Source organism: Phycodurus eques, chromosome 12 (assembly GCF_024500275.1).
Source record: "Phycodurus eques isolate BA_2022a chromosome 12, UOR_Pequ_1.1, whole genome shotgun sequence".
NCBI lineage: Eukaryota > Metazoa > Chordata > Actinopteri > Syngnathiformes > Syngnathidae > Phycodurus > Phycodurus eques.
The window spans coordinates 1,384,511-1,397,900 of record NC_084536.1 but is presented as its reverse complement, the minus strand read 5'-3'; the positions used below and the strand labels follow the sequence as shown (position 1 = coordinate 1,397,900).

Sequence of the window (13,390 nt, the reverse complement as noted above, 5' to 3'; positions counted from 1 at the left end):
TCTCGAACCGCAGTATCAAGCGCCTCATCGGGCAGTTAGTCAAAGCTATACGTCATCACGTACCCCTACGCTGTTCGCTGTTAACTTCCGGTCTCGGAGAGGTAAGAAGAGTGAAAAAGATTAAAGAAATCTAAACTATACTACATTTATCAAGCGTGTAAAAGGGAATTAAGAACATGTGTTGTCGTGTTACTGGTCTTTTGTTGTCGTTCGTGTGCGTGATGTCATTCTGTGACCGTATCGTGCGACCACAAACTAAAGCAAAGTTACTGAATTTTAACGCTTTAGATTGCCGTCTGTCGCTGCACATTGAACGTTTTCGGCAGAAGCCAAATTGGTTTCTCGCGTTTAGGCACTTGAAATACGCACAAAGCTGTGTCTTTGATACATTTGACACTTTAGCACGAGGGGAACTTAAGAAGTTGTTTATTCGTCACAGCTTGTATAACACTTAAAATGATATCATATTGAGCTATTGCATTGCTGTTGTCAGACAGTGTTTCAAAATGTTTATAAACATGTAAAATGTAGTGTACACACGCATCATGTATATACCGATGTCAAGCAAAACTCGGCGTTAACTCTTCACGATGACCGAATTTGAGTGAAAAGCTAAACGTACTGCACAAGTCGACGTCGTCATGTTGTTTTACACGAAGTTAGTTGTCGTTAGTCCACATTGCCTTTCTCATGTGAAGGCAGGCAGCAAGGTGAGCGGAGCACCATGGTCCTGAACCCCGTCATCTCCAAACTGGCCGGTAAACTGGTCGTGCTGGCCAGCGCGTCTCCACGGCGACTGGAGATCCTTCGCAACGCCGTAAGAGTCCGGATGGATGGAGACGGTGACCCCGGGCCTCGTCTCTTCTCGTGTCCTGACTTGTGCCTCACGTTAGGGCCTGCGCTTCGAGGTGGTCCCGTCCTGGTTCAAAGAAACTCTTGACAAGCGACTTTTCAAAGCGCCTCATCAGTACGCCGTGGAGACGGCCAAGCAGAAGGCGCTCGAGGTGGCGAGGAGGATGCCCTGCGTGAGTTCACTCGTACATTTCCTCAGGATGTGCCCAGCAATGTTTAGTCAACTACAAAGAGTGCCAGACATCTATTATTATTCTGTGGGAGGCCTTTATTTGTTGCACATTGCATATTTCTAACAATTTTATTTGCCGCGCTGGTTGTATATTACAGTAGCTCCCAACCAGGACGCCGTGGCACCCCAGTGTGCCCGAAGAGATCATCTGGGTGCTGTGGGAAATCTCTCTGAATTTGTAACTATAGCTTTGTTCATCTAGGTAAACCGATGAGGTTTTCAAGGACTTTAATTGTCATAGCAACATACGTTTACACATGGTACGGCATGAAAGCAGATTACCCCAATAAATCTGAAAAATAAGATGAAATACGACTCGATCAAAATACTCATTTGCAGTTGTGAACATCTAATGTTCAAATACAAATATACAAGTGCCGGATGCTTGAATTGCAGGTAATATTTCATTTATTTATGATATTTCATGGTCCTTTGCGCTTGAAAAGAATAACGCATTCGTCATGCAGAGATGAGTAGCGAAAACAATTCCCATTCATTTCATTTCTTTACGTTGGACAGCAACGCTTTTTTGCTTGATTGATGTTTATTCAATGCGTGTGTTTTAGAATCACTTGAAAACTCCGGACATAGTGATCGGAGCGGACACCATCGTGGTGAGTACTTTTCACGTCGGTACTGTTTTACTGCGCATTGTTTGTATAAACATGGATGTGCATCATCGTTTAGGTCCGGTTCTCAAAGGAGGTTGTTTGCTTGGTGCTATTTTTGTTTCCACCTCACTGGGTGATCGCACTGACTTACAGTATGGGCCGACGGCATCACCTGATTTGGTGCAGTTCTCAAGCGCAGCGGTCCCCAACCTCCTTTTGTTTGCACCGCGGACCAGATTTCAAACAAAGACATATTTTGAGGGACTGGCGTAGAAACAAATGAGTGAATATACAGCTAACCGTGACGCTGAATGTGGTTGTTGTAAGTAGCGGGAGCCCAGTGGGGCGTTCCGCAGCGCAGTGAGACTTGAGTCTCCCACGGAGCACTGCTCGGCCCTCAGCCACCGGAGGAGTTTCTCGTGCTTCTGCGCTCAACTGACGTGACAAAGGACCGAATCAACTCACGATGTGATGATTCCATTCAGTATATTCGCTCGGACAATGTGTTCATTCACACAGCGCTGCGCGAGCCCCGCCTCTTGCTCTGATCAACAAACAAAGCATCTTCCCGCCCCCCGCTTAGTCTCTGTGCAGCCAGGTGGTCGGGGACCCCCGCTGTAGGGTGTTGGCTTTGCCAGGGGCGGTCGCCCAGGGCGGCGTCCCCTCGTTGAGGATCGGCCAAGGGGGCGCCCTCGACGGGCGTCGCACAGGCCGCCATTGGGTCCAGGACCGCCTCTGGGTGTGGCACAGAAGATGCGCAAAGGGAACCGGCGATATCCAGCGTCTGACGTATTTGGGGAAGGAGCCCGTTGTAAACGCTTACATTGACAGCGGCTCCGTCACCGCATCCCCACGCAAATGTGGTCTTCCGCTCCGCTAAGCCTCAAGCATCAAACAGTTGCACGACTCCATCCGCTACGTTCCGAGCTATTTGGTTCGCCATCTGTGGACATACGATCTTCCTTGACTCAAAGCGGGCTCGTTGCTCCTACTATGTACTGCAAAATGTTTGGTACGCAAATGCGCACTGTCACACTGCAACCTGGTGCTCTTTCTCTTTTCATGCTTTCAGTCCACCGCTTATGTCCGACCCTGTGTGTAAAAGGTGCGTTGTATTTTATTTATGATATACACCCACAGAGTGTAGATGGCGTGATTCTGGAGAAGCCACGAGACAAGCAAGATGCGTACAGGATGCTCTCAAGGTAAACTTGAAATAGATGGCTCGATGAATGTATTGTTTATCATTTGTCTCCTGTTCTCTTGCTTTAGTTTGAGCGGTAAAGAGCACAGTGTCTTCACCGGCGTCGCCGTCGTCCTGTGCCATGAGAAACCAAGTAAGTGGTGTTCAATGCAGGCCGCGGGGCACGCGATTTTAAGACATAGACTTGCTTTATTGTCATTCGTTGAACACACGGTCAGTGCGCATATTCAATGACATTTTGTTACCTTAGCTCCACTGTATCAAATGAATTAAATAGAATGACTAGGTGCATAGAAAAACAAGTAAAAATAGAAGAAAAAGTCACCTAGTGATTATATTGTATTATATATTATATGTATATATTATATTTTAGCAGCGTTAAACATAAACATACACTCCAGTGGGGATCTCAGAAAACAAAAATGTTTCATCTTGTCCTGTAGACAAGTACTATTTTAATTTCTTTCTTTCATGAATAGAATGCTAGCATATAGCAAGAGAGCAACGTGAGTATAAAAGGCACTATGTCGGGTTGATAAGAATTTCACGTCATGCTCTGCAAGCGCGCACTATTTCACATCAGCATTGATCAAATTGCTAACATACTGTAATGTATCGCAAGGTAAAAACCTGCGCCAAGGATTTGACATCTCGGGTTGTACTCTGGTACTTTTTATAATGAGAATTGCATTTTAGCAAAAAAAAAAAAAAAATCAAAATGCTTAGAGGGAGTTTGTTCAAATAAAGCAAGATAGCAACCTGGGTGCAAAAAGCGCGAACTCGGAACCATCAGGAACGTACGTCACAACGCATCCCTGGTAGTCGGGTTCTATTTCAAAAGGAAAACGATGCGGTTATCTCATAATGCTAGTATTTTATGTGTCATGTAAGAACTGACTGATTGCACAACTACTTCTCTGCAATGTATAATAATCCACTACAACCTCTTCTGACCGGAGATGACGGGGATTACCGCATAGTGGAGTTCTACGAAGAAACCAAGGTGAAGTTCGCCGACCTCTCGGAGGACATGCTGTGGGAGTACATCGATAGCGGTGAACCCATGTGAGTGTCGTCATGTCATCGGCTGAGACTGACTTTGGACTTTCATTGTTTTGAGCTGCTTTACACTTTGGCCTCTTTGGCATTTGACAACAAACAGTTTTGGGCTCTTATTTGCAAGGGGGCGCTCGGTCAGAAGGTCACGCATACAATTCATTGCAATTAGTAGTCACATAAAACAATCGCGAGCCGAAAACATTTAGGTAGAATGGGATTTAAACCACAAAATGGATCTTTCAAAATGATTTATTGAATAGGCTCCTTGCATTTGAACCCTATATTATTATAACCGACAATTTATAAGTCCCAGTAACATTTAAATTTGGGATGGTCGTAATTGATCATTGGTGGTGTGGAATTGATCAAATTATAATTTTTTTGAGCCACATGGTCAAAATCAGGTGCACGACTTGGTCACAAGGCTTGGCGTACTGTGCATGTATCTATACGAACATTGTCTTTAACGTTGTGTTCTTTTATTATTACGTTTTCTGCCAAGTTTCCCTTCAGCAATCACATACTTTTACCCCCTGCTAGCATGCTCAGATTCAATTAATCGAAGTCTACTCGACTATCATCTTAGCATTGACGACCAAAAAAATCATGTTCAGCCCTTTGTGGATATACCAGTAGATACTTGGATGCCACGTTACCGATGTGTGCTAAACTGTAAAAAAAAAAAGAAAAGACATACAAGACTGCGTCTTGGCAATACCGTCTGGCTGGAACAGGTGGGCCAGCTGGCGACGGCCGGCCCGACCCATCCAAACTACAGAGGCGGTTCTGGAGGTTGCCGGGGGGGCCAGTTCCCCCCAACACTGTGCTTGCCCCCCGTGTCTGGTATTTTCATTTCAAGATTGAAGTGGGGAAACTATGTAAAAATATAAGAATTTGAGAAGGGGGCCTATACTTTTTCACAGCACGGTACTGTGTATATATATATATATATATATCGTTATATCGCATAGCGCAAATGTTAACTATCGATGCTCAAGTCAAGTTTGTTTGTATAGCCCTTCATCACAAACGAGTCTCAAAGGGCTTCACAGGCCCACAGGTGGCAACGACTGACGACATGCGCTAATTTAAACCCCACAATTGGGCAAGGAAAGACTTTTTTATATTTATATTTGGGGAAAAACAAAACCTCGAGGAGGCACCACAGATGAGGGGGATCCCCCTTCCAGGATGACCAGGCTGCAATGGATGTCGAGCGGGCTACGTTTTGTCACATAGTCTGCTGCTGTACAATGTTCATTTCAAGAGATGAAGCGCCTTCGGGAAAGCGCTTCCGCCTCAGGACTTGGCCCCGTTGCTAGGAAATAGCAAGCTAGCAACCGGAGTACAAAAGATTGATAACGATATTAGTTGGCTGCATTTCAAACGAGAATTGCTAACAGTTGGTATGCGAACGTAAAGTACTGTGTGGCAAGGTAGGCAGATCCACGGGGATTTATTTTGTGAGGTTTGTCGAGCACTGTGGATGTCATGACAAATCATGGATTGTTTTCTTACAGTATATTGACAGCAACGTGGCGTGCGTTTGTGTGTACGCTTGTCTTGGTGTGTGCGTTAGGGACAAGGCGGGCGGCTATGGCATTCAAGCGCTCGGTGGGATGCTGGTGGAGTACGTGCGTGGGGACTTCCTCAACGTGGTGGGTTTCCCCCTGAACCACTTCTGTAAACAGCTGGACCGGATTTACAACCGACAAGGCAGTTGCGACGGCGACGCTGCCCCAAGTCCGCCTACCCCGGTCGACGGCTCGTCCGGACGCGCTGAGGAAACGGGACCGGCGACCGCCAGCAGGGGGTGTGAGGACAGTGACGAAGCCGGGAAGGACCTTGCGAAAATCATTCAACTGATGGATGGATTCAAAGCCTCGAAGGTGAGAGGGGATCAATACTTTGGAGTATTTTGCACACATTTGACCCTTTCCAGTAGTAGTAAGGGAGTCCAATGGAGTCCACTACTGCGATGCAACTATCAGAGGCACTGTTGATTCACCGTTCACTAGTTTGCTGACTAAAGAAGTTCAACCTGACATCTAGGAAGGGCATTCAATGTATGAAATGTACTCGTGCTAAAAGGGAAATTCTTGTTACTTTTAAAATTGCAACATTTTTAATTCTCTGAATATTTTCAACTCATTTTTCTTTGCCATAAGAAAAGCAGATACAAATATGGGAATCATTTGTCAAACAAAAACTCTTTGTACAACACTTTGGGTACAGGTTTGCATTCAAACAATAACAAAGTATCATAAAATATAGAATAAAATATATACATATTGTTTTGAGTTACGGGCGTGCTCACAGAACAAATTCTACTCATATCTCAAGGCACCGCTGTACAAAAGGAAATACATTTCATAAAAGATATATAAAATGTGTCAAACATAAAACAGTGCAACCTCTTCTTTTAGAACAATAGAATAAAAACAGAATAATAAATACAGTACATAAAATGTTTGAAGGATCCAAAATACTCTTTTGGTTTTAGGATTGACTGGAGAAAAGGTCTTGAATGTGTTTGGGTGTGTTCCAGGCCCTGTTCACGGCCTGCAAGTTGGGCGTATTCGACCTGCTGCAGCGCAGGCCGGCGTCGGACGCGGCGCAGGTGGCCCTCCAGCTGGAAACCTCCCTCAAGGGAACCCGGCGTCTGCTGGAGGCCTGCCTCTCGCTGCAACTGCTGAAGAGCACAAGTTAGTTGACCCTTTTCTCTTCTCGTCACCTCTCTCATGGAAACAATGAAATGCTTGCAGTGGTTGTTTTGGGGGGTTTTGTTTCTTTCGCACGGCCATCTTTGCCGAACATTGGACCTACCAGACGCATTGCTTTATTGGTTTTAGCACGAGTACTAATTCTCAACACTTGTCCACGGGAGGCTTTTAAAAAGGTAGATGTAATACAAATTATGCTAGAATACAGGATTGTAGATGGAGTACAGATGAGTCCATATTTATAACCAGTGTCATAGCAAGTAGTTTCAACATTTAGCATCTAAATGTTCACGTGAGCCGCTCTGCCCAGACTTTTTTTTTTTTTAGGTCCCTGTCAAACATTTTAGGATCAATCTCCGAATGTCAAGTTGCTGGGAAGCAAATTCCAGAGTCTAGACTGTCCAAAAGAGGTTTTAAACATTGGGAGGGTACAGCCCCCCCCCCCGACTGAGCCTCAAGTGGCCAGTCTGTCACAATTTTGACATCCGGTGATCAGAGCTATTGACGGCAGATGCCACGGTAGTTAGATGGAGGACCTTCCGCTTGGTACAACTTGGCGGACAATAAATTGGTGTAATGTATACAATATAGCCACAACAAGCTCACCTTTTTCAAGTTCCAGACTGCGGGACGCCCGCGTACGAGAACACCGAGCTGTCCAAACGCTTCCTGCTGTCCGACGCGCCGTCCTCGCTGCTGGGCTACGTGGCGCACTGCGACGACAGCGTGTGGCCGCTCTTCAGCCACCTGGAGAGCGCCGTGCGGGAGGGCGCCCACCAGCACCGCAGGGCCTTCTGCAGCAAGTCTGGCGACTTGTTCCAGGTGAATATTCCAATAGAGCGCTTCAAGTACGCTTTGGATGCGAATGCTGAATTGCTGACGCAGGACGCAGCGTACAGCAGCCGGGAGGCGAAGTTGAAGTTCATGAAGGCCATGCACAGTATCGCTCAAGTGACCGGACGAGCAGTGGCGACGGCCTTCGACTTGTCCGCCTTCAAGAGCGCCTGCGACCTCGGAGGTGAGAACGAATGTGCGCAGCTTGGAGGTTGACCGTGTCACTCGGTAGAATAGAATCTTTTGCAGGCTGTGATTGGTCGCCCCTAAATTTAGTTCATTTTTTTGTAAACCGATGATAAACTTCAATTTTTATTTGAATAAAGTGCTGACAACTTTGCACTGCAAAGGTTAAAATATGTTGTTTCTTGAATTTTATATACAGGGTGATTGAAAAGTATCTCCCTGTTTTATTAAGTTTGTAATTTCTTAATATTTGTTCTTCAATGTGTGAATTTGTACAAGAAATGTATATAGGAGGAATGTTGGCGTTGTTGTTATTTAAAATTTGCTCGAGGCACCAGAATTTGCTCCGAGCAACTTCTCATATTTGCCCTTGAAACTCTTCCGAAGTCTTCGGTTTCTGGCAAGTTGAGTGGGCACCAAGATGACCCATTCAGCTCTTCACAAACGACATTAGCAAAATGTGGGATGAAAATCAGATGTTGAGCGTTGAACCGCAACCACCGGTGGCTGGCCGGATTTCATCGGGCGTCAACGGTAAGCTCGTTTGACATTTGACCCGCAAGTCGGTCTGAACGCGTTGTGACTTCGGTGCTTCTGCAGTAAAGAACAAACACAAAAAAAGATGACATTTTCAAACATTAACAACAAACACTTTTCAATCACCCTACATAAAGACTTTTTAGATATATAACTGAAAATAATAAACAGAAAAATAGTCAAATAAAATGAATCAGTAAAATCTGTTAATATACTCTATCGAATAAAATATGACTTCATGAATTAAAATAAATACGTAATGTAGAATAATAAATTACTAATTCATTAAAATAAATACAAATACAATAAACAAAATACAGTGATATATAATGAATATGTTGGTGTTTTTTTTCTTCCCGTTTTACTGTTAATGGCATTCAATTCATAAGGTGTGAACAGTCTTTACTGAGCTGTAATTTTGCGGGGAAAAGCCCACCTTTCTACAAATGTTTACTCGCTCATTTTACTCAACTCTTGGCACTGAAAGTTTTTATCAACAAGATCCCTCGTGTTGCTGACTGTTCTGAACGTCTCGCCTTCGTTGCGGTAGGCTGCACCGGTACGATGGCTGTGGAAATGGCCAGAGCTCACCCTGGCATGTCTGTGACAGTGTTTGACTTAGCGGCCGTCGTGGAAATGATTCCGCATTTCCAGTCGTCCACTCCTCAAGACAGGGTCACGTTTGTCGCAGGTATTGTTCTTGTTGTTATTATTTAGTGTACCGCACAAACCGCCCCCTTGAACGCTAATGAGACGCCGCGCTCGTGACGCAAACAGGAGACTTCTTCAAAGACGCCTTACCCAAAGCGGACCTGTACATCCTCTCCAGAATTCTCCACGACTGGTCGGATGAGAGAGTGCACTTCCTGCTGGGCAGAATCGCAGACGCGTGCACACCAGGTACATTTCGCTCAGTATGTTGCACATGCACACTTGAGTCACGCTGTCGTTCGAGCTCAAATAAGACACCCGCATATTCGTAGTACGGCACCGGCCGATTCACCGAGGCTACGTTCACGCTGCAGAGCTTGGTGCCCAATTCCTATTTTTCTTTAAATCCAATCTTTCTAAGCCGTCGTTCCCATCACGAAGACAAATGCGGCTCCTATTGCGGACGCGACACGTCACGCGCGTGCGCTCGAAAGAGGACGTCACGTTGCGAACGCGCACAACTGCGAGGCGTGTTTACGAAAGTAAACGTTTCGTCATGTCTCACCGAAGGCCAACATTTTTTTCCTCTTTATCACTTCTAAAGCATCTTCTTTGGCCACCGTTTTGTCGGAACAATTGTGCCGTGTGTCGCCTTTTGATGACGCATAGGTCGGATACGTATCCGATTCATATCCACATATGAAAGAGGCCTGGGTCGGATATGAAAACATCGGAACTGTGCTGTTCACATTGATGTGAAAAAAATCAGATACATGTCACATTGGGAATAAAACTCTGAAGTGACATGCAGTGTGAACATAGCCCTAGTCATCGATTTTTCTTTCAAATCTTTTTCAATTTTTTGCAGGGGGAACCAACCCTGAAAATACTTACCTACTTACTTTATCCCTGCGTATCAAACCCCCCCCTCCCCCCCAATGCAATGATAATTGGAGACAATTACGGGTTGATTTGCGCTGTTCGCGGTCCGGTCCGTCCCTATCCCTGGCGAATCGCGGGGTTCCGCTGTAATCTCTACTGCTTGTGTTGTCCCAATACGTGCAAGGAAGGAGATGGAAAAAGTTGTTTCAGTCAGACTAGCCTGATAATTCAATTTTCTTTCATGCCTAATAATATAAATATGTGTACGTGACACATTACTTTATTCAAAACGGATGCGCAAGCCAGCCAATAGATTTATGTTTAGTAGCACTGAAACATAATAGTTATCAGATTTCATTCCCAAGGAGCAAATGTAAGGACTTCAGGCCTACTGCCTCCCAATGTCCGTACTCACCGGTGCTGTCGCCACGGCGTCAGGTCGCGGGCTGCTGCTGAGCGAGATCTTCCTGGAGCGGAGCAGAACGGGGCCGAGTCGCGGACTGCTGCAGGCCCTCAGCATGGGCGACGGCCGGCAGAGGAGCGCCGACGAATACGCGCTGCTTTTGAAGAGCCACGCGTTCGTCGTCAGCGGCATCAAACAGACGGGCGACCTGCTGGATGCGATGCTCTGCGTCAAAGTCTGACTCCACTTCGGCACGCTGCAGGTCTGCCCAACCGACAGCGACCGCAATCTACCCCAAACCGGATGCGCACCGCAGGTCCCGATGCCCATTTCATGTACCTGGAGTGTACCATAGACCGTAGTTCTTTAGCCGCACGTAACCCTTAAAATAAGGTCTGCACCCCTCTCATGTACCCCATTTCCACCATATGAAATAGTCCACACAGCTCTAATGTAACTTGAGCATATTTATTGTTCTCTGCATGCTCAACGGGGGATTTTTTTTATTTCACATTTGGAAGAAGTGTGATTCTAATCTGATGATATTCAGTTCCATGTTTTTTTTTTTGCGTGTCTTTAAGCTGCAATAACATGAAAATGTGCCACTGGAGAGAAAATCTTGTCACTTGAAGCATGTAGTTTAAATCCAACTTTTGAAAAACAACTATTTTGAACAGATGTTTGTTTTCATTTCAACACTTAATGCAGGCTGTGCCGTCGTCTTTGCTGAGACCACGTCGGACGGGCGGTCCGCCTACTCGGCTTTGCGGTCTCTGAACATGCCGGTCCGGACCGAAGGCCCGTAGACGGCAGCGTGCGGACTTGCCGAGCAAACGGCTTCGGAAAACACGCGTGTAGTTCACACGGGGAACTTTCTCGATGCTTTTATGGCAATTAAAATGTGACATAAATGAAAGCGTGTGTGAATCCCTTTTCGTTTCGTTACTTCAGCGGAGTCTGCTGCTGTTTCAGTTCAGACTTTGAGAGGCAACCTCAATGTAACCCACAGGACATCTTCTAATGCATCCTCACACGAGAACGAAATCCCAATCTTTCCCAAATGTTTTAAGCCACGCACGCCCTTCGACATCGCCACAGAGTTGCTGTACCCCCCTATCTCATGCACACAGCCACAGCTGGAATTTTGTTTTCCAAACTTCTCCTGACTTTGAAGCCATGCAACCCCTTCAACATCCCGACAGGTGTCGCACCTCACACCCTCAGCCAAATCATTCTTTTCCAAGCAGTGCGCCCCTTTAAAAGTCCCAAACAGAGGTGGCCCACCCCTTTCATCCTCACAGACAACTTGAGCGTGAAAAAAAAACAACGTGATAAGCCACGCACGTCCTTCAACATGATGGAGTGAAACGCAAAGTCTTAACGGGCCTTTTTGCTGTGCACACTCTAGCACGGTGAGCGACTGGTTGGAGCGTCTGCCTCACAGTTCTGAGCACCGGGTTCCAAGTCCCGGCCTCGCCTGTGCGGAGTTTGCACGTTCTCCCCGTGCCTGCGTGGCTTTTCTCCGGGCACTCCGATTTCCTCCCACATCCCAAAAACATGCATGGTAGGTGGATTGAAGACTCTAAATTGCCCGCAAGTGTGGATGTGAGTGCGAATGGTGGTTGCCCCGTGATTAGCTGGCAACCGGTTCAGGGTGTACCCCGCCTCCTGCCCGATGATAGCTGGCACAGGCTCCAGCACGCCCGCGCGACCCTCGTGAGGAGAAGCGGCTCAAAATGGATGGATATAATATATAAGCTATCACAAGATAGGTGCACTTAACTCCAGTAATGATGCTGTCTTTTTTTAAATGCTTCTTTTTGAGGTAACATTTACATTTCATTAAAAAGGAAATGCTTGTATTTAACTTTGTTTTTGTGAAATAAATCCCCTTAAGCAAGCAGTTCCAAAAAAACTATTTGGAATTGGACAAATCTTCAGCAGGGGCACGGGTGTTGTCCGGTTAGCACATCTGCCTCACAGTTGTGAGGTTGAGGGTTCAAATCCCAGCCCCACCTGTGTGGAGTTTGCATGTTGCGTGGCTTTTCTCAGGGTACTCCGGTTTCCGCCCGCATCCCCAAAACATGCACGGTTTATTAATTGAAGAGACTAAATTGCCCGTAGGTGTGAATGTGAGTGCCAATGGTTGTATGTTTCTATGTGCCCTGCGATTGGCTGGCGACCAGCTCAGGTTGTACCCCGCCTCTCGCCCGAACATAGCTGGGACGGGGCTCCAGCACGCCCGCGACCCTCGTGAGGAGAAGCCCTACGGCGAATGAATGGATGGATGGATATTCAGCTGGAGTCCACCTCTGAAATTGCACAAAACGGTGTGGCATCACACAAGAGGTCAATGAATCTCACTGTTGGGCTTTTTTGGGGGGGGGAGGGAGGGGGGCTTTGTTTTCCAACACTAAAAGACGGAACAGCTTAAATGAGGGCTGTTGGGAAGAAAATCTCCCCTTAAGGTAAACTATTGTTTCAAAAGTGGTCAACCTCGTACACTTTGTTGACAGTTATTGATGTTTACGTTCATACGTCACCAAATACAAGAGTATTCTGATATTTTATCATTTTATCTCAAGTGGACTTGACTATTGCAATGGTCTTCTGACTGGACTCCCCCAAAACAGCATTAAACAGCTGCAGCTCATTCAGAATGCTGCAGCTCGAGTTCTGACCAGAACAAAGAGGTCAGAGCATATTACTCCAATTCTAAAGTCGTCACACTGGCTTCTAGTCAGCTTTAGAATAGATTTTAAAGTTCTGCCACTGGTCTACAAATCACTAAATGGTTTAGGTCCTGAACACATAAATGAACTGCTAATGCAATATAAACCTAGTCGGGCTCTGACAATGACAGATTCGGGTTAGCTAGTGGAGCACAGAGTGCAAAGCAAACATGGTGAAGCAGCATTTAGCTATTACGCTGCACACAAATGGAAGAAGTTGCCAGCAGAAGTCACGTCAGCCCCAAGTGTGCATGTTTTGAAGTCCAGGTTCAAAACTTTTTAGAGCATTTCCACTTTTCAATTACATTTCTTCCACCGTACGCTGTTTAATTGTAAATTTTTCTCTTTGTTTTAAATACTTATAAACTGTCTTTTTTCATTGTTTTTAAATGCTTTTAATCATGTAAAGCACATTGCGTTACCATGCGCTATATATAAAGAAAAATGGCTTTGCTTTGCTTAATATCCGAACATGGCCTGTCCA

The 13,390-nt window shown here is 45.8% G+C and overlaps 1 protein-coding gene across 4 annotated transcripts; it reads left to right on the top strand.

The window, feature by feature from the left end:
- The first annotated feature begins 18 nt into the window (after window positions 1-18).
- asmtl (acetylserotonin O-methyltransferase-like) lies at window positions 19-11,967 on the top strand. 4 transcript variants are annotated; one of them, XM_061692395.1, is made up of 14 exons: window positions 19-101; window positions 699-817; window positions 894-1,025; window positions 1,651-1,698; window positions 2,836-2,900; window positions 2,968-3,032; window positions 3,859-3,964; window positions 5,538-5,572; window positions 5,675-5,847; window positions 6,507-6,663; window positions 7,298-7,699; window positions 8,789-8,929; window positions 9,016-9,138; window positions 10,210-11,967. In XM_061692395.1, exons 2-14 carry the CDS (start codon window positions 725-727, stop codon window positions 10,413-10,415), a joined length of 1,746 nt encoding a protein of 581 aa, XP_061548379.1. In that variant the 5' UTR covers window positions 19-101; window positions 699-724; the 3' UTR covers window positions 10,416-11,967. The 4 variants fall into 4 exon arrangements, with proteins under 4 accessions (XP_061548379.1, XP_061548376.1, XP_061548377.1 ...); XM_061692392.1 differs by having other exon boundaries at window positions 5,538-5,847; window positions 10,210-10,436; window positions 10,883-11,964; XM_061692393.1 differs by having other exon boundaries at window positions 5,538-5,847; window positions 7,298-7,503; window positions 7,567-7,699; window positions 10,210-11,963.
- Window positions 11,968-13,390: the final 1,423 nt, after the last annotated feature.